This window comes from Lynx rufus, unplaced genomic scaffold (genome assembly GCF_022079265.1).
Source record: "Lynx rufus isolate CCGP_SWC_20201006 ecotype Redwood Valley unplaced genomic scaffold, mLynRuf1.p SCAF_9, whole genome shotgun sequence".
Taxonomy (NCBI): Eukaryota; Metazoa; Chordata; class Mammalia; order Carnivora; family Felidae; genus Lynx; species Lynx rufus.
In genome coordinates this window covers 110,955,867-110,975,501 of record NW_025814897.1, presented here as the reverse complement: position 1 = coordinate 110,975,501, position 19,635 = coordinate 110,955,867, and the positions used below count along the sequence as shown (strand labels likewise).

At 44.6% G+C, this 19,635-nt stretch overlaps 1 protein-coding gene across 3 annotated transcripts in view; it reads left to right on the top strand.

Moving 5' to 3' along the window:
- The window catches only part of CHKA (choline kinase alpha), a 61,939-nt gene that overhangs the window by 11,667 nt on the left and 30,637 nt on the right, over positions 1-19,635 (top strand). For all 3 annotated transcript variants that reach the window (XM_047070051.1, XM_047070053.1, XM_047070050.1), the window contains exon 2: positions 14,278-14,389. In XM_047070051.1, coding sequence (XP_046926007.1) covers positions 14,278-14,389 — 112 coding nt within the window. The remainder of the gene's footprint in view (positions 1-14,277; positions 14,390-19,635) is intronic.

Below are 19,635 nucleotides of genomic sequence, written 5' to 3'. Positions count from 1 at the left end.
TTTGATGATCTCATTGACTCCAGTCTGTCTTCCTTTTATTTATTTTTATTAACAATTTTGTTTATGATTTCTTCTTTTTTTTTAGATGTTTATTTATTTTGAAAAAGAGAAAGAGTGAGCGAGCAGGAGCAGGGAAAGGGCAGAGAGAGAGAGAGAGAGAGAGAGGGAGAGAGGGTCCCAAGCAGTCTCCGCATTGTTAGTGCAGAGCCCAACATGGGGCTTGAACCCATGAACTGTGAGATCATGACCTGAGCCACACCAAGAATTGGTGAGCCACCAACTGAGCCACCCAGGGGCCCCTTCCTCCTCCTCCTTCTTCTTCCTCCTCCTCCTCCCCCCCTCCTCCTCCTCCATTTTATTAAGTAATTTCTACACCCAGTGTGGGGCTCGAACTCACAGTTGTGACATCAAGAGTCACATGCAGACACCCCTTGACTTCCTTTGACATGTAGAGTGTATTTAACACGCTATGTGAACTTTACAGAGCAACCAAAATTGAATAACAGTTTTCGTGGCCAACACCTGATGGTAGCATTCGATGTTTTTGGCAAGGTGGGTGGAAAGTCTGGACACATTTGCGAAGTGGCCTTTGTTTCCTCTGTTTGTGCTGTGGAACCAAGATGACAGCTCGCTCCTGTGACTTTACGCCTGGAGAGGGGGTGAGGAGTTTACGGGCAGCACTGTCCTGTCCCACGTGACGGTCCGGACAGTAGAAAGCAGACGGGTAACTTTCCAGCTGTGGCAGCAGTAGCCGCCTTCCTTTGCTTCCTCTTCTTATGGTTGGGTCACTTCAAGCGACTTGTTCCCTGTGTTTCAAAGGGGAGCACTTCGGCCACCGCTGGCCTCCCAGGTGAAAAACAGCTGTGCCCCAAATGGTGACGTCAGTGGCCTTGTCTCATTTACCTCGTAGTGGAGAAGTGTCCATTTTCTCTCCCCTTCCCTGACGATTTACACTTTGCCAGTATATTACGTCTGGGAATTAACTGTGCTTTATGGCTACATGTTAGAGTAGCCTGTTTGAATGGTGAGGGCCTAGTAGCAAATTAAGAGGAACTTGATTTATTTTGTGCACTGCCGGGTTTTGGGGTTTTGCGGACTTGCCCCGGGGTGTAGGTAACATATAAATTTCCCTGAGCCGCTTTACTCTCTAGCAGCCTAGACTTCTGTTGGAAAGGGGTGTGCTACCAGCTCTGGAACAATGGAGCTGATGTAGAGAAAGACAAGTTGGGGGAGAAAAATATCTAGTTCTCTGAAGTTGAGGGTTGGAAAATTAATCAAGAAGCAAATGAGCTCTTATTATAGATAATGGGTAAAAAAACATTTAGGCTGTGTTAAAGGCCATCAGGAAATGCAGGGCTGAAAAGGAGGCCTGGGCATAACAATCCTGAAAAGCACCCAGAATATTATCTGTTAATGTGACTTGAGGCACGAAGTTTGCAGTAAAAGCTCAATGAGCTGGGGCCCAATTTACTGAAGATTTTCCTTATTCTTTTTTTTTTTTTTTTAAACTACTCTCTTGTCCATAAAATCAAGTAAAGGGTTAGATTTGTGCTTATCAAACTAGAATACCTATGTTAGTACTCCGGCCACCGTGTACTCTTATAAATCTCCCCAGAAAGCTAATTGTATTAACAGATTCAGAGAGTAGTTTGCATTGACCAGCTGTGTTTGTTAAAACAGAAAAATGGTATATTATGGAGCAGAAGAAGAGAAAATGCTGCCTGGATATGTATATAAAAGTTTGCACTTAGGAGAAAGCAAACGTGTTTCTTACCTGGCATTCGAAACACTTTGATGGGAGAGTTTGAGAAGTTATGGTTTAAATGGTATCTCTGGGTTCTTCTGCTTTAATACTCTTTTCTTTTACGAGAAAGTTTTGTTTTTTATTGAAGTATAATTAACATACAGGGTTATATTAGTTTCAGGTGTACAACATAAGATTCAACAATTGTGCACATTATTCAGTGCTCACCATGATAGGTGTGGTCTCCATCTGTCACTAAAAAATGTTATTATAATATTATTGACTCTGTATCCTCTGCTATACTTTTCATTTCGGTGACTTGTTTATCTTATTCTTTTAAAAGAAAATGTAAAAGTAAGAAGATGCAAGATTATCTAAGAGTTAAAAACATTCCCTGTTGTGCTTTGGAAGCCACTCAGGTCTGAGTTCCCTTGTTGTTCTTGCCTCTCTAGTTCTGCAGTGATATTTCATGTTTAGATCAGCAAGGGGCTCAGATCATTAATAGCTACATCATATTTACAAGTTATATTTAAGGCAGGAATGGAGGGAGATATGAAGGAATTTTAGATTTTCAACAAGAATGTTCCGTTAACCTGTAATTGTCTTATGGTTAGGATGATACTTCTTCGTACCTACTTGATGATTAACCAGGAAATTCAATCAAGTGGGCTAGCTCCCTCCCTGAGCATTCCTTTTCTTTGTGAAGTGATTACAGAAGACAATGGGAAAGAACAAGGGTTATTTTTGTTCATGTTGTTAAAAAAAATTTTTTTTTTGAGTAGGTAATCTGCGTACTGGTTTTCAAATTCAGACGTGAAGGGGTGTGCCGTAATTCTTTCTGTCACCTCTGGCCCCAGTGCTCCTCTCTAGAGGCAAGCAACGTTCTTAGGTTCTTAAACATTCTTCCAGAGAGATGCTTCGCCTGTGTTAGTATATTTGGGTGTACTCATTCTTTCAACAAATATTGAGAGCTGCTCTGGGCCAGGCAGTGTGCAGGGGGCTACGAATATGTAGCCTCCTCCTCTTCTTTAAAACTTACAATAAAAAAAAATGTGAACTTACAATAGATCACCTTTTTTTGTGTGCTGAGAGCAGCACTATATCTCAGAGATTGTTTTATATTGGTATTTATTGAGCTGTCTTATTCTTTTAAGTAGGGACATGATGTTGTATTTTAACTTAAATATTATTCTGATATTTTCATGATAGTTCAAATACCAGAGCTTCTGTTTTCTAAGGTAATCACTCTAATAAAAAGATTGCATGTATTAAGTGCCTACTATTGCCAGATACTATATTGATCACATTCATCTCAGTTAATCTGGGTAGCGGTCCTAGGAGAGAGGTGTTCTTAGCCCCGGGGTCCCAGAGAGGTCGAGTAGTTTGCTGGCAGTTAAAGTGTTAATTAATAGTGTTAATAATCAGCCTCCTGTCTGATCTTCTAGTCTCCTTCCCATTGCAATTCCCACCAGTGTGATGGTTCTTTCTAATAATCACTCAGATATGCACTTCAGTTTTGGCAGGAGGTTATGTTCTCCTGTCCCTGTTATCGCCCAGATTTTTTGTGATCAGTGGCTCCGTATGACAGCACCCATTGCTTGTCAGGTATGTGCGCAAGTATCCAAGGACTCCGGAGGACCGTGAGTGTGTTGCTCAGTCCTGTGTTTGAGATCGGTAATAACCAAAAGATATTGCCACCCTCACATCCAATCAGATACGCCGGAGCGTTAGAAACCTGTGCAGGCATACATCCTCTTACAGTCCAGGACCAGGTGACATTTGTGTACATTGAGAGCAGGGGCATGTGGGGAAGCCCAAGAATCTTGCAGGTGTCTCTGACCCTTTTCAGGGACCCCACGTCACTAATGAAAACTGCAGACAGATCTGGTGTATGGGTGGCCCTTTGTCCATTTGTGGACTGTGAATAAAGAAGCCTAGGGTTCTGCAGGGCGTGTGTATGATCAGTGGGCAGGCAACTCATGCCTAAAGTAATGGTTGTAGTTTGACTTTTCCCTGCCCATGTGCTATTGAAAATGCCGTCTTTTCTGAGTCTTCCTGTCTGACTCTCTTCCTTTTCCTGCCTTTGCGTTTGGCCAGCTGGCTCAGTGGCGGAATTCAGGATGATGCGCTGCGGAAGCCCCCTCGGGGGGAGACGGCCATAGCTACTAAGGCAGAAGTGAAAGACTTTGAAAAGCCAGGAGAGTGTGGACAGCATGGGAGTCTGTAGGAGGAGGGCAAAGGGCAAGAGTGGTGGGTGTTAGCAAACTTCCATTCCCTGGACTTTATTCTGGAATGTTTCTCTTGACTGTTTTTACAGTGTCCTGGGTGCCAGGACGGTGGAACCCTGGCAGTGGGAGAGGGGGAGAAGAGAAGGTGGTGGGTTCTGTGTCTGTGTGAGAGTCCTCTCCTACTGGCCTCAGACTTGAAGGGAGGAAGGAAAAGTGGCAAAAAAGATCTGTGGGGAGGAGAAAAGAAGTATCTGGCCAGGACCAGAGAGGAAAGGACCCCTGGTAGTAGTGGTGGGGCAAGAGTAAGAATGGACATGTGAAGCTGGGACTCAGAACAGCCGTGGAGAGGTTTCCGGAAACTGGGTAACTTTCTCATTCTGCAGCTCTTACTGATGTTTCTTTTTCCAGATCCGAAAACCAGAGCTTGATTGCTCTTAGGGTCTTCCAGTTCCCCTGGAAGTGTTCAGTCGTTGGGAGCAGATTTTAACCAAATGATGGTGGCCATAGTTAAGACACAGAAGTTTAATATTAAGAGGATGGTTCAGATAAATCCATGAATGTTCAGTCCACAGTGAACTACTTAAGGCAAGTTGGTTATCACTGGTTTAAAGAGAAAAATAACAGCTTTGTTAGGATACCATAAAGTGCACCCTTTTAAATTGCACAGTTCAGTGGTTTTTAGTATTTTTAAAGGGTTCAGGCAACCACTGTCTTTTCAGAACATTTTCATCACCCCAGAAATAAATCCTGTACCATTATAGCAGTCTCTCTCCATGCTCCCCTTCTTAGCTCCTGACAACCACTAATCTATTTAACATCTTATGGGCAGGTAGGGTCCTACAACATGTGTGGACTTTGTGACCGTTTCTTTCACTTAGTATAATGTTTTCAGTGTTTGTTCATGTTGTAGCATGTATCAGTACTTTGTTCCTTTTTGTGGTTGAATAATATTCTCTTGCATGATATTCCACAGCTCGTTTATTCATTCATCAGTGGGTAGACATTTGAGTTTTTCCATTTTTTGGCTATTGGGGACATCGTGTACAGTTTTTGTGAGGACATATGTTTTCAGTTCTTTTGGGTGTATATGTCTTAGGAGTGGAATGGCTGGGTCAGGTGGTGACTTGATATTTAACCTTTTGAAGATGTCACTGATCTTTTGAAGCCTCTGTCAAAGAGAATCTCCATAGACCCCAACAGATATTCTCCATTGTGATTGAGAGGATACCCAAGATTGTTGTTGCTTTGACCCGTTGTGATCTTTACCAGCACCATGTTTTCCTGCTACCTACGGTCTTGGTTTTATATATACCCTAAATTGCCAACTGATTTTTTGAGAAGAGTTTGTTACAGTGTATGCTGTTGATTGTGTATTAGATGCCATGAAGTATGTGACATAAGCTCTTAATTAAAAATTACAAACATTTAGAAAGTAGTAAAGAATTCAGAAGTAGAGGAACTTTATCAAATTGGAATACTCTGCTTAATTGGCCTCTGGTTTCTTCCTTTGCCCAGAAATAACCATCATTCTGAATTGGTGTTAAAATTCTCTTTGTTTCATCCTGAAATAAGATTGTGATCTAAAGATCAGGTCTTTATAATTGGAATCTTATATAACCTGTGTGGTTTAAGTGCTAAAGCATTAGAGTGTTAAAAAAAAATTTTTTTTTTAAATGTTTTATTTATTTTTGAGACAGAGAGAGACAGAGCACCAGCAGGGGAGGGGCAGAGAGAGAGGGAGACACAGAATCCGAAGCAGGCTTCAGGCTCCGAGCCATCAGCACAGAGCCCGCCGCAGGGCTTGAACCCACAAACTGTGAGATCATGACCTGAGCCGAAGTTGGACGCTTAACCAACTGAGCCACCCAGGCGCCCCAAGCATTAGAGTATTTTTTGTGGTAGGTGGAGTTGTAATAGAATAGCTGACATGTAGGAGAATTAGTAATCCTGTGTGTTTGGGGATATTGTGGTTCATATCTGACTACATGCAACCTGTTGCCATGTAGGCTTCTATGTCAGGAAGACCTTTCATGCTAAGAAGGCATGGTTGATGTTTTTTGCCATAAGGCACTTTGAGAGCGAGTAGCATCAGGTATCAGATGTTAGTGTTACATGGAGTGGTTTCTGTTTTGAAATGGTTTTGTAGGGTTTCTCAAGGCTCTTTTTAATAATTGTTGATAAAAAAAAGTAATTGTTGATTAGTATGTTGCCTACTGTGACATAGTATCTTTGACCCATTTCTGAGTCAACTAAATTTTTAGATTAACTGCTAGTTTACATTTTCTGATTTTCTCTTCTCCTCACAGTGGTTAGTGCAATTAATTTTATGGCTTTCTGGGGAGAGTAATGAATTGACATTTATCAGTTTGGGGGAAAATCATTGATGCTTGTTGCCAAGAAGTCATTTAAATAAAGCTGCTAGCTCTCAGCATGTTTTATAGTTTATTTAATAACTTTTTTTGTCTGTATTGTTGTACCTACAAATATTTCCTGTGCAAGTTTTTTAACTTTAAAATTTTTCATAGCCTTTGTTAACTTCCTGTATATTGTAGCCTTAAAAAAAAAAAAAGTTCTCACTAGCAAATTGATGTTTCTAGAAAGTAATATTTTGATGTATCAATTTTTCATTGATAAGTCAGTCAAGACTGTGAGGCAGGAGTTGTGATGTGCTAAAAGGCGAGGACGAGTGAGTGGCTTATATGTAGGATACTTTGGCAATGGGCAGCAAGAATTTTAAGATGTTAGTGTCCTTTGACCCAGAAAAACCAGCTGTAACTAAAGGGTCTCGTCAGATTGTGCGTAAAGGTTGATGTACAGGTGTCCATACTATAGAGTTATGAATAGAAGTAAACAGTTACGTAGAAGCCCGCCGTCTCCAGCAGTCCGCCCTTGGCTAAATAAACCATGCTCAGTCTTTAAGATGAAATTGTATGCATGATTAAAAATTGTGTTTTTAATGATGAATTGATGGAAAATGTTCGTAATATAATGGAAAAGGAACATTAGAGTGTGGTCCTAATTTTAATAACAAGAAAGAAGTAGGAAAAGAGGAGCTTAGGAAAATGGCAAATAAAAAACCCAGAATGTGTAGGGGCGCCTGGCTGGCTCGGTGGATAGAGCATGTGACTCTTGATCTCAGGATCCTGAGTTCACGCCCCATGTTGGGCATGGAGCCTACTTAAAAAACAAAACAACAACCCAGAATGTTCAAAGTCGTCATGTTCGAATGATAGACTTTGGGTAACTTGTTATATTTCTTATTTTGGGAGTCTTTAAGATCCGTATTAACAACATTTTTTGGAACACGAATTCTGAAATCCGAAAGGCACACAATTTACTGCACGTCATAAGCAGCCTCCTTTAGTTGGTCCGGTAACACTGATAAAACCTGCGTCTTTAAAAACATGCCCAGGTCACCTGAGTTCTTTACTGCTTGTGGTGGGGAGGTCGACCTTCAGGGCCAGTGTGATGGAAGCAGCACAGCGCTGCTTTCTGGAAAGGGGCTGCTGTGTGGCTTTGTTTTCACAAACTACTTTCTTTAGCACAGAAACCCCTTAGCCATCGGGCTTCAGCTTGGTGGGGGTTTCTTTGCTTTGTTACTGCGTGGCTTTTCTATCCTTTTCGTTTCCACGTGTGCTGCCATTAGAGAAGTCACTGTTCTTCGTTGTGAGTTGTTTCTTGATTAGCTGTATATCAAGAGAAATTGAGATGGTTATTTTCATGTCTGATTTAAGCACTTTGTTCCACCCGTTAGTCCGTTGGCTCTGTGTCAGAGGCCTGCGCGCAGGATGGGTTACGGGCACGCGGCCTGGTGAGGGTGCCCGCCAGCGGCGCCGTCCAGGTTGCCACCTGCTGTGGGTTGCTTCCATGTGTCGACTGTGAGATGAATGTGTTCGTTTTGTTTGATTTGATATTTTTGCTTACTTGAGTGTCCCCAGAGTTCGACTATGACACGTGTGTTTCTCATAAAGCTGTTCTACCACTTGTTTGAACCCTTGAGAGTTTCTGCGATTTTACTTTGGAGAATATCTTGACAAATTACACGGTCATGGGGCTGTTGTAGTCTTGCTACCATGTCTAGGGCATATCTTCCCAACACATCTTCTTGTTCCTGGTCGTGTTTTTGGCTCCACTGGTAACTGGGTTTTTGTCTACGTGGTTTCTCCCAGTTTGGGTCATCCATGGTAATGACCTTGTTTCCTTATCTTGCTAGTCACTACAAAATAACCAACGGTTTACTTCCTCCCGGTACAGCCTATTGAGCAACAGGGGCTGCAGATAATTCAGGAGATGAAGGGTTTCCAGGTTGTGGGCTTGTTTCTGGCCCAGCTGGCCGGCCTGCCTCCTCTAGGAGTACGGGATTAAACTTTGAAATGAGTCACACAGTTTAGAACAGTAGCTCATCTGTTTGCTCCCGCTGTTGACTGAAGTCTCAAGAGTGTGTGACAGGAAGGAAAACGAGGGCTTTTAACTGATGGAATGCCTGTTCTCTCGCCTGGTAGCCAGGAGCCTGTGTGGCAGGGCGGTTCTGATAAGCTGCCCATTAGAGGCGTTGCCCTGAGTCGAGAAGAAAGGTCAAGGCTCCTTCAATCCTCTCCACACCTTTCCGTGTGCTTCAAGGTTCACTTGGGGGAAGTCCGAGCCTTGGGTTCCCCTGGTCTGTCTTCTTCCCTCACTGGGGTGGCAACTGATTTGCCTTTTTGGGAAAAGAGGTCTTTATTCTTGTGAAGATTCCCAGGGACTCATGATTCTTTTCTGTTAAATAAGATACTGAAAAAGTTCTTAAATATGACTTTTGTTTACATGTGGGGAAATATTGTTTCTGTAGAAACACATTCAAGTTTTTAATTGGTTAGGGGAAAATCATTCCATAGGAAAAAAGTCATTTTTCTTTTTCAAAAAGTGCTTTATTGACATATAGTTCACATATCATACAATTCACCCATTCAAAGCATATGTATCGGTTGGTATATTCGCAGGTATGGGCAACCGTCATCCCATAGTCCTTTGTAAAAATAGCTACCTTTTAAAAAAATGTCTTATTCACTTTTGAGAGACTGCAAGCAGGGTGGGGGGTGGGGGGCCGCAGGGAGAGAGGGACAGAGGATCCAAAGTGGGCTCTCTGCTGTCAGCAGTGTGCCTAATGTGGGGCTTGAACTCATGAACCGTGAGATCATGACTTGAGCCGAAGTCAGATGCTCAACTGACTGAGCCACCCAGGTGCCCCTCCCACAGCCAATTTTAGAACATTTTCCATCATCTTGGAAGGAAACGCTGGCCCCTTCAGCCCTAAGCACTCACGGATCTACTTTCTGTCTATAAATTTCCTGGTTCTGGACATTTTGTATGAATGGAATCACATAATATGTGACTGGTTTCTTTCACCTAGCATAATGTGTTTTTTTTTTTTTTTTCAAATGTTTATTTTTGAGAGAGACAGAGTGAGAGCCAGGGAATGGCAGAGAGAGAGGGAGACACAGAATCCAAAGCAGACTCCAGGCTCTGAGTCGTCAGCACAGAGCCCAGTGCGGGGCTTGAACTCATGAACTGCTAGATTATGGCCTGAGCTGAAGTCAGACGCTCAACCAACTGAACTACCCAGGCACCCTTCACTGAGCATAATGTGTTTAAGATTCATTTATGTCATAGCAGGTGTCAATACTTCATTCCTTTTTAAAAACATTGTGAGGGGTGCCTGGCTGGCTCAGTTGGAAGAGCGTGCAACTCTTGACCTCGGGGTTGTGAGTTTGAGCCCCGTGTTGGACGGAGAAATTAAATAAGCTTTAAAAAAATAAAACATTGGGGCGCCTGGGTGGCGCAGTCGGTTAAGCGTCCGGCTTCAGCCAGGTCACGATCTCGCGGTCCGTGAGTTCGAGCCCCGCGTCGGGCTCTGGGCTGATGGCTCAGAGCCTGGAGCCTGTTTCCGATTCTGTGTCTCCCTCTCTCTCTGCCCCTCCCCCGTTCATGCTCTGTCTCTCTCTGTCCCAAAAATAAATAAACGTTGAAAAAAAAAAATTTAAAAAAAAAAAAAAAAAACATTATAAAAAAATAAAACATTGTGGTGAAGTATACACAGCATGAAATTTACTCTTTTTAACCATTTTCAAGTGTGCAGGTCGGTGGAATTAAGGATGCTTGCACTGTTGTGCAGCCGTCGCCCCTACCCATCCCAGGAACACTTTCATCTTCCTGGTCTGAAACTCTGTCCCCGGGTTACACACCCGATTCCTCATTCCCCCCAGTAACACTGTCCTTTGAAATTCAACTAGCTCAATCTGTTTTTAGTCATTTTGTATGTGTTTCCTGGAATGTGGTATATCCCTTTGATATTCAGCCCTGCCGACATCTTGATTTTAGCCACATAAGACCTATTTCCTAGCATCTGAACTCCAGAAGTGTAAGATAAGTTTGTGTTGTTTTATTTTTTTATTTTTTTTTTTTAATTTTTTTTTTCAACGTTTATTTATTTTTGGGACAGAGAGAGACAGAGCATGAACGGGGGAGGGGCAGAGAGAGAGGCAGACACAGAATCGGAAACAGGCTCCAGGCTCCGAGCCATCAGCCCAGAGCCTGACGCGGGGCTCGAACTCACGGACCGCGAGATCGTGACCTGGCTGAAGTCGGACGCTTAACCGACTGCGCCACCCAGGCGCCCCAAGTTTGTGTTGTTTTAAGCCATGAAGTGTGTGGTTGTATGTTACAGCAGCCACAGGAAACAAAGACCTTTGTTTTATGTAAGTTTGTACAGATTCATCCTGATGTAAGGCTCTTGGGATTGTGTGGCTGGCACAGCACCTACTATGTGCTTAGCATGACACCTGGTGCTCCCCCACTCTGTTTGGTCTCCCCATCTATGAATGGGCGGCAGGATCGGCATCCACCCTGCAGGACTGCAGGGAGAGTGAACTGAGCTCACCTGTTGAACACTGCAGCCCAAGAAGCGCGCGCTCTCTCTCTCTCTCTCTCTCTCTCTCCCTTTTTTAAGTGTATTTATTTTGAGAGAGAAAGCACGTGGGGAAGGGGTAGAGAGGGAGAAAGAGAATCTCCGGCAGGCTCCACACTGTCAACATGGAACCCAGTGTGGGGCTTGAACTCACAAACTATGAGATCATGACCTGAGCCAACATCAAGTCAAACGCTTCACCACCTGAGCCAACCAGGTGCCCCATGGAGCTCTTAAAATGACCAAAGAAAGTGCAGGTCTCGTACAGAGGGCTGAATCTGAGGCTCAGAGAGGTGTAGCGAGGTGGCCAAGACCGCACAGCTGCCACAGTAAGTGGCAGAACTGGGATTCGAAGCCGTGGCTCTGCAGCCACTGGTCTTTCTTGCGGCATGCTGCCTTCTCCCAGGACTGTCTCTTTAGTCAGGGAGCCACACCTAACCCACTAGACCCAGTAGGACGGTGCACATAACAGGAGGGAGTTGGAGAAGAGGCACTCAGTGGGACAAGAGTGCTGTCGGGTACTGTCATCTTCAGAGAAGCTTTATTGAGCACGGACCATTTGGGGTCACTAGCCTTGAGTATTGAAGAGAGATATTCCCCCTGCCTTCAAGGAGCCAGCAGGGAAGATGGGGAAAGCTTCTTGAGGAGGTTGGGCTTTGAACTTGGTCTTAAACCGTAAGGAGGTAGTTTTTAGCAGAGTAAGGAGTTTCCAGATTGGGAGAACACGATTAAGTGGATGTGTGATCAGCTAGATCGGTTGGCACTAGGTTTAGCCGCTTCTAACGGAAAACCCCAGAGTAACAATGACTTAACACAGAGATTTATTTCCCTATTGTGTAAAGGGACACAAAGGTGGACAGGCTGGGCAGGTGTGGCAGCTCCGTGGGCTTGATGGGGATGCGGGTTCCTTGCAGCTAACTACTCTGCCATTCCTAGGACGTGATCCAAGAAACTGCTAAAGCTCTGGCTGTATGTGCCTGGCGAGATCCCGGCAAGAAAAGCGGAAACAACACTAGACATTTCAACATAGAGAATTTAATGTAGGGAATTGGGAATCGGCTGAACAGGTATTGGAGAACGCAAAAAGCAAAAACGGGACCCAGTGGCACACAGAACTGCAGGAAGCAGCCCCTTCCCTGGGCTGAGGGACAGAAGGAAGAGGTTGAGGTTTTGAGACCCTGGAGCTGGAACCCCCAGCCCCCGTGGAGAGGGCGCTGCTGGGCTGCTACTGGCATCTGAGAACTTGCAGCCCCCCCCCCCCCCCCCGCCGGAGCCAGGGCCCAGGCCTGCGAGCTGGTACCCTGGGTGATGCCGGTGTTGGCAAAAGCAGCGGGGCTTCCGCTGTTGCTCCTGCCGCGCTTGGAGAAGAAGAGCCGGCAGACACAACATCTCCCTCCTCCTGCCTTCCTGCCTCCCTGCAGGACCCCCGCTGGCCGGACCTAACTGGGAGCAGCTGGCAAAGGAGATTTGTAACCGGTGGAGCCCCAGCCCGGCACCACAATGGAGAACTGCAGGGTGGATGTGGACTCAGAGACCAGAGCTTAGTTACCACTTGACACACCGTGTCCCGTGTCAGACGGCAGGAGAAAGGACAGGGAGAAAGGGGCAAGGCCCGTGCGTGTGTTTTAAGTTGACCTCCACAAGTCGCACAGACACCTCCTTTTATGCTGTATTTGTCAGCACCCGGTCGCTTGGGCGCACGTACCTGTAAAGGCAGCTGGTAAATACGGTCTTCGTGGCAGGCGTGTTGCTGCCTGCCTAAAATCTGGCTTTGCTTACCGAGGAAAGGGAGGAGAATGCCACAGCTGAAATTCCGAAATTGCTAGTCAACGTCAGTCTGCCAACATGAACCCCCAAATGAGAATTTCTCCCCGTTCTCTTTCCGCCCCACGCGGCCTCCTGGTCCGTATCTTGTAGCTCTTGGCAGCCCTGGTCATTGTATGCTCGTAATACCTGTGTAATTGTGCACATGATGGTGTAAATTAGGTCTGTGTTCTGGCCTCACTTGGGGAGCGTAGCTTGACTGGGCTTTTTATGGATGGAGCAGGGAGAGAGCTGGGGACTCCTGTGACCAGGAGATATCCTTCTAGAAACTGTGGTTCGGTCTGCTGGTCACTTTTCCTCCCAGAGTTGCACCTACTGCCATGAGATACCGCAGCCTCTGCGACGCAGGTGTGGACGTGCTGCAGCATGTAGCCTCCCGCACTGCCCTGTGACTTTGAATTCGGACAGTTTTATGTCTGCTTCCTTCGCTAGAGAGGATGTTTCCTGAGGGCAAGGCCCAGAACACAGTTGAGGTTTATGTTACCCTGGCTTCCGGCAGAGGGCTGTACTCACGGAATAGCTCCTTAAGATTTGCCAGGTGGATAAAACTAGGGCCGAGGGACTCTGACATCTGCTGCAAATGGGTTGCTTCTTGTATTTCGTATTCCTTCATTGAGCTTGATTCCTCTGTTCACTAACCTTCTGCTTCTGTACCTGATCATGTCCAACCTGGGCAGGTGCGTTGTCCCGAAGGCAGTTCCTTTCCTGTTTTAAATGACCCCTGTGACTTGTTTCTTGTCTCTCTCATAGAGTGCAAATTTCAGGGTACTGAGATCTCCCATTTCCACTGAGTGCTCCAAGGACCAGTTACGTTGCAAATCAAAAAAAAAGAAAAAATTTTTTTAATGTTTATTTTTGTGAGAGAGAGAGAGACAGAACGCGAGCAGGAGAGGGGCAGAGAGAGAAGGAGACGCAGAATCCCAAGCAGGCTCCAGGCTGCAAGCTGTCAGCACAGAGCCCGATGCGGGGCTTGAACTCACAAACTGTGAGATCACGACCTGAGCCGGAGTCAAGAGTTAGACACTCAACCGACTGACACCCCCGGTTGAGAGATTTTTAAGAACATGAAACTACATATACTTCAAGTGGAAGGTCCTGGGGGAGGTGCTTTAAGTATTGCCCCGAGATTTTAACCTGCTCGTTGTGGGAATATAATGGAAATTTTGGATCACGGAAGAACATGGGCTTGAAAGAGCGCATCTGGGATTTGCTCTATTCCCAGTGCTGCAGGGGGTTCTCTTCCATCCAGGTCATTCCCTAGAGGCACTGACCGTGTGCAGGCGCACACATGCAGTTTAGACAAAACTCCTCCCCAGCGCTAATCTAAGAAGAATAAGTTGGGAATTTGCCTGTTTTTAATATGACTGAATTGGTCTAAAAACCGTGGAGCCTGTCATTGATATCGCGTGTATCCTGAGTTGATGGAGACTTCGATGAGAACCATTCCCGTGGGACCCCGATTTCTCATCCATAGTTGCCCAAGAAGGTTTAGCTGACCTTGAAAATACTGATGCTTACTGTCCTCTTACTTCCAACAGAGGTGGCCTCAGTAACATGCTGTTCCAGTGCTCCTTACCTGACACCGTGGCCACCATTGGTGACGAGCCTCGGAAAGTGCTCCTGCGGCTGTACGGGGCGATTTTAAAGATGGTGAGTTTGTAGGCTGTGTGGGGTCGGGAGGGCCCTGTGAACAGTTTTCATCCTCTCTCTTGAATTACCTGGAAAGAGATTTTAAATACTTGAATGGTATTATTAAAACTATTTTTTACATACTGCTTTTATTTTAATTCGGCTGCACAACTGGGTTTTTTGCTTATATCCTGTTATGTTCTGAATTCCTGTTTTTGCTTATAATTCATTAGTATGCTAGTACAAATATTCTCAGCTTCATATCCAGAAGAAATATGATGTTGGTTAAATCTTTAGTAGGGGTTATGATGCTTGGATTTTCCACACATTGAAATTTTTAGCTGAGACCTGGGTTGTAAAATTCTAATGTGGAAAAGGTATTGTTTTAAATTACATATCCAAAAGGTTTTACGGGTACAAGGGAGTTCCAGTGGACAAAGTGTGATCTCAGTGGAGCTCTAATTATTAACTACCTCCCATCGAGATTTTTTTGAAACTTTGAATTGGTTAGACTCATAATCTTTCTAAATTTTTGTATTACTAAATTGAATCTAACTTTCAATTAAAGTGCTTTATTTTTTGAATTGTCTTAACCGATTATAGGAGACGCCAAATGTCTGGCTTTTTTTTTTTTTTTTTTTTTTTTTTACTATTTATACTCTGAATTTACCATTTTACTGACCATACACACAGGTGTTCATTTGCTATATTTCTGTGGTAGAATTTTGATATCCATTTAAATTTTTTTTTGAAAGGGCCTATTTTGATCATCATAAAACGGGGAATAATTTTCTCATTGTTTTAAGAGACTAGTCTCAATTCAATCTGATAAGCAGATTATGTCCATGCCTACAATAATTTGGTTGTAACGTTCAGAAATATTATAGTTAAAATCGGTACTCTGTGTCATAACGTGACCGAGCCTTTTCGTTGGATAGTTTTTCCTCGGCGTTTTCAAGCTGTGCAGTGCTGAGGATCTGAAAGTTGGAAGCCAGATGATACGTTCAAGTTGCGTGTGTTCAGCCAAGGAGATCTGAGGCCTCTTTGTGATGGAGCACACAGCGGACCCCGGCCCCTTACAGTACACAGGCAGCAGGGTTCTAATGTTGACCACCCAGCTGAGTTTTTCATTTCATCAAGTTGTACTTTCAAAGCACAGTTTTTGAAAAACCCAGTTGATGTCCTTTTGGTACTTTTATTTTTTTATTTTTTCTTAATTTTTGTTTATTTTTGAGAGAGAGAGAGCATGAGCGGGGAGGGGCAGAGAGAGAGGGAGACACAGAATCCGAAGCAGGCTCCAGGCTCCAGGCTCCAAGCTGTCAGCACAGAGCCCGACGTGGGGCTTAAACTCACAAGCCACAAGATCATGACCTGAGCCGAAGTCAGATGTTCAACCGACTGAGCCACCCAGGTGCCCCCCTTTTGGTACTTTTAAAGAAATCAATCTGTAGCCATTTTTTCTTTGGGGGACTTTCACATTTTCTAACCATTATGTCCCATTTCTGTTTATTTGTGTGCTTCCATTTAAGCTGCACTTTTAAAATACTTTAAATATATATATATATATATATATATGTATGTATATGTATATATATATATATACATATATATATTTTTAAATGTTTGCTTTGAGGGAGAGAGAGAGAAGAAGTGGGTGAGGGGCAGAGAGAGAGAGAGGGAAAGAGAGAATCCCAAGCAGGCTCCACACTAACAGCATGACTGTTCACGGCTTGATCCCATGGGCTGTGAGCTCATGACCTGAGCCGAAATCAAGAGTTGGATGCTTAACTGACTGGGCCACCCAGGTGCCCCTAAAATACTTTAATAACCAGCTGCTGGAATTGTGTATGATATAGACTATTGTTTAAATCTGACTTACGAGGCTTTTATTTGTATTTATAACTTAAATAAGGGTGTTTTAAACGTGTGCTATGCACTCTTCCAGGTGCTGGGCTAAGCCAGTTGCCAGGTTCTGTGCTCTGTCTGGAGCCACAGTTCGATGACAGGGGTGAGGGAAGTGCTCAGGATCTGTGCTGTTTAGGTTGCTGGTCACTGGTCGCACGTGGCTATCAAACATGTGGAAATGTGGCAAGTGTGACCAAGGCTTAGAATTTTAAATTTTAATTAATTTAAATTACAGTGGTCACACCTAGCTGTGGCTACCATGTTGGACAGCGCAGCTCTAGAATGTGCTGTGTTATCTGATGGGTAACTTAGTAAAAGCCACCGACAGCACAGCCTGGAACTGAGCAGTTGTCTCTTCCCCCTAATAAAGATTCACTGTCAGTAGTTAATATTTTGTCCTGTTTGAAATTTTGGCAGTGTAGAATTACTGCCTTATAGTACTTAAATGCAATAGAAATGTCTGGAAATAGATATTTTTTTTTAATGTTTGTTTATTTTTGAGAGAGAGTGAGAGAGAGCAGGTGAGCAGGGGAAGGGCAGAGAGAGAGAGAGGGACAGAGGACCCGAAGCAGGCCCCAGGTTCCGAGCTGTTCGCACAGAGCCCTAGGCAAGGCTCAAACCCACCAACTGTGAGATCATAATCTGAGCTGAAGTCGGGCACCCAACCAACAGAGCCACCCAGGCACCCCTGGAAATAGAATTTGTTTTAACAATTCTATTTTCCTATTCATTTTTACAAAAACAAATAAAAAACCTCTTAGGTAACTCAAAATAAATAGAATAAAGCTACTCAAAGTGGAGTTAATCCTTACCAAACTAACAGAATGGAGTCTGTTTTGCATATAATTCTAATTTCTGGGGGTGCATCCGCCATGCAGGGCAGAAGCTGTACCTGGAGGTGAGCAGCTTACTGACTGGACAGCAAACGTGTGTTTACAGTCCCACGATTGACTTATTAGACAGTAATCTCATTTTTTGTTGGAAAAAACGCTGTTCCTTTGCATTACAGGAGAGAACCCATTTTCAGCATAAATACTCGTTTGGTTGAGTCCTTCAGGAACACTTTTTTGGTTGAAGTTCAAGCGTACTAAAAATATGAAACCTACAGCCTCAAATATAAATATTTTTGGTTCCCCAAACCCAGGTTTTGGCGGGGGCACTGGTTGCCAGTGGAATTTTAGACATTAATGGCCACTGTTAAAGTGTTGGTCATTTGAATACCTTGACAACAGGGGGAACCAAATTCGGGGCTCTGAGAAACGACTGCCCAAGAGAGAAGGGGGTAGGGACAGAGCTCGAGCCCGGGGGACACGAACCAGGCAGCAGGTGCTGGGTCCTGGGGCCGCAGAAGCTGAGCTGTCACCATGCTGTGCCAGGGACTTCACACAAACTTAAATACCTTTTCCAGTATTTTCAGCTCAGATGTGAAGTATCTTTATTTATTTTGTTGCTGGGCGTGGGTTCAGTCCTATCGCCGATCAGCTTTTCAGAAAGAACCTGGCCCTGTCGTGGAAGGACAGTTAGGTAGAGTCTACCAGGAGGTTCCTGTTCCCACCCCAACAAAGCAGTTGCCAGCGTTGACAGTGATTTGTCAGGATTTGCATCGATGAAGAGACGTGGCTGAGCAAATCTCGAGCCCGCCTGAATAACAAATGCCATCACTCTCATAAATGTAGCGATTAAAGACAGAAATGTCACACAACTCAAATGTCGCGCTCTCCCCGTCTGTACTCTGCCTGCGGGGAGAGCACACGCGTGCCTGTGCGTGGACGTGCAGTGTGCAAATAATCCGGGACCCCCGAGGTCGGCCGTAAGCACAGTTGCGGCATCCTTGGAGGCGGGTTGGTATAAGCTCCTTCCTTCCGAATCGTTCACTGACAGCTACAGGTGATGATGGTCCCGTGTGTTTTCTCAGACTGTCCTTTTTTGTTTAATGACACGCTGGGCCAGGTGAGTTGAGTGTGTCCCTTCCTTCCCTTTCTCCTTCCCCTTATACGCTTTTGAGTTTTTTTTACCTCTGAGAATCAACCATTAAGTAGAAGTATTTCTTTGATTTACACTTACTATTATTTGCAAGTGACCCGGCTTAAAATAATTTGATGTTGCTCAGCTTTTCCATTTTTCTTCGTCTTGGGGCTGCAGAACGTCGAAGATCCTAGCAGCGCCACGACTGCTCTTTGGTGCAGCTCGTGGGGGTTCAGGCGGCACAAAGCCTACAGTTTCCGTCCCCAGACATCGTTCTCCCCCAGCCCCTGTTGCTGTAACGTAGACACTGTGAGCATAAAAGTATCGGTCTGGTCTTAAAACAGCACCTGTCAATGTAATCGATGTAATTCAGGGTCTGTTTCGCACGGCCTAGCTTTCACTTCAATGGGGCGGTCTCCTCATTGGCACAGACGGTGAAAACCGGATTCCACTGTAAAATTACCCCGAAGCAAAGTGGGATAGTTTAACAGAGGCTGGGCAGAAGTACCAGTTCAGCCGCTGCCATTGTGGGAAGAGATGTAACTGCTAGAAGGAGCTTGAAACGATGACACAGGCTATAAATGTAACTTGGTTTTTTTCCTTTCTGACACTGGGAAGGAACACGAGCCCTGCAACGTCCAGCAGCGGCCTTTTCAAAGCAGCAAGTTTGGCTGATTACAAATAACCCGTTTGCTTATTTATCGTGAATTGTGGAAGACACAAATGTCAGTACGTATTGTTCATTCAGTGTCACCTGTACCAGTTGGCAGAAGTCTCAGAGGATTGCTTTGTCCCTTCCTCGGTCAGAACAGCGACTCTGTGTGGAGCCAGTTCCTTCTGTGCATGAATGGAGAGATTTGGCCTCGCCGTTTTGAACGGTCTCACAGGCATGAACGTCTGGGATACACATCAAAGATCCCTCGAGCGTTGTCTGGGAAAATGTTTTTGTGTGTTCTTTGAGTGAGGGAAGGCTAATATTAATGCTTGTTTGAGTACTAACCATAATAAAATGAAAGGCATCAAGGCACAACGCAGATATGTGTTAATGACTCAAAAGAGTGCCATCTGGGACACGGTCTGTTTTAAAACCCGAAAGCAGAAGGTCGTCTTCCCTTAATGGCAGTTTAAATAGAAATTAAACCACAATAGAATATGGGAAACACCCGACACGGGAACAGCCCATAGATCGTTCACAGTCACCTATTGGCCACTGAGAAATTGCTCGCAAACAATTCTCCCCGGAGCGAGGGTTGCATCGTGCAAAGACCGTGCGACTCACGTTCCCTCACGAAGAGCCCTGCTTGGTCCCAAGAGACTGTGAGAGCTCGTGTCGCCAGTAACTGGACACTGGGAACTCTGTGTATTTTTTTCTCATTATATTAGGATTATCGTGAGTT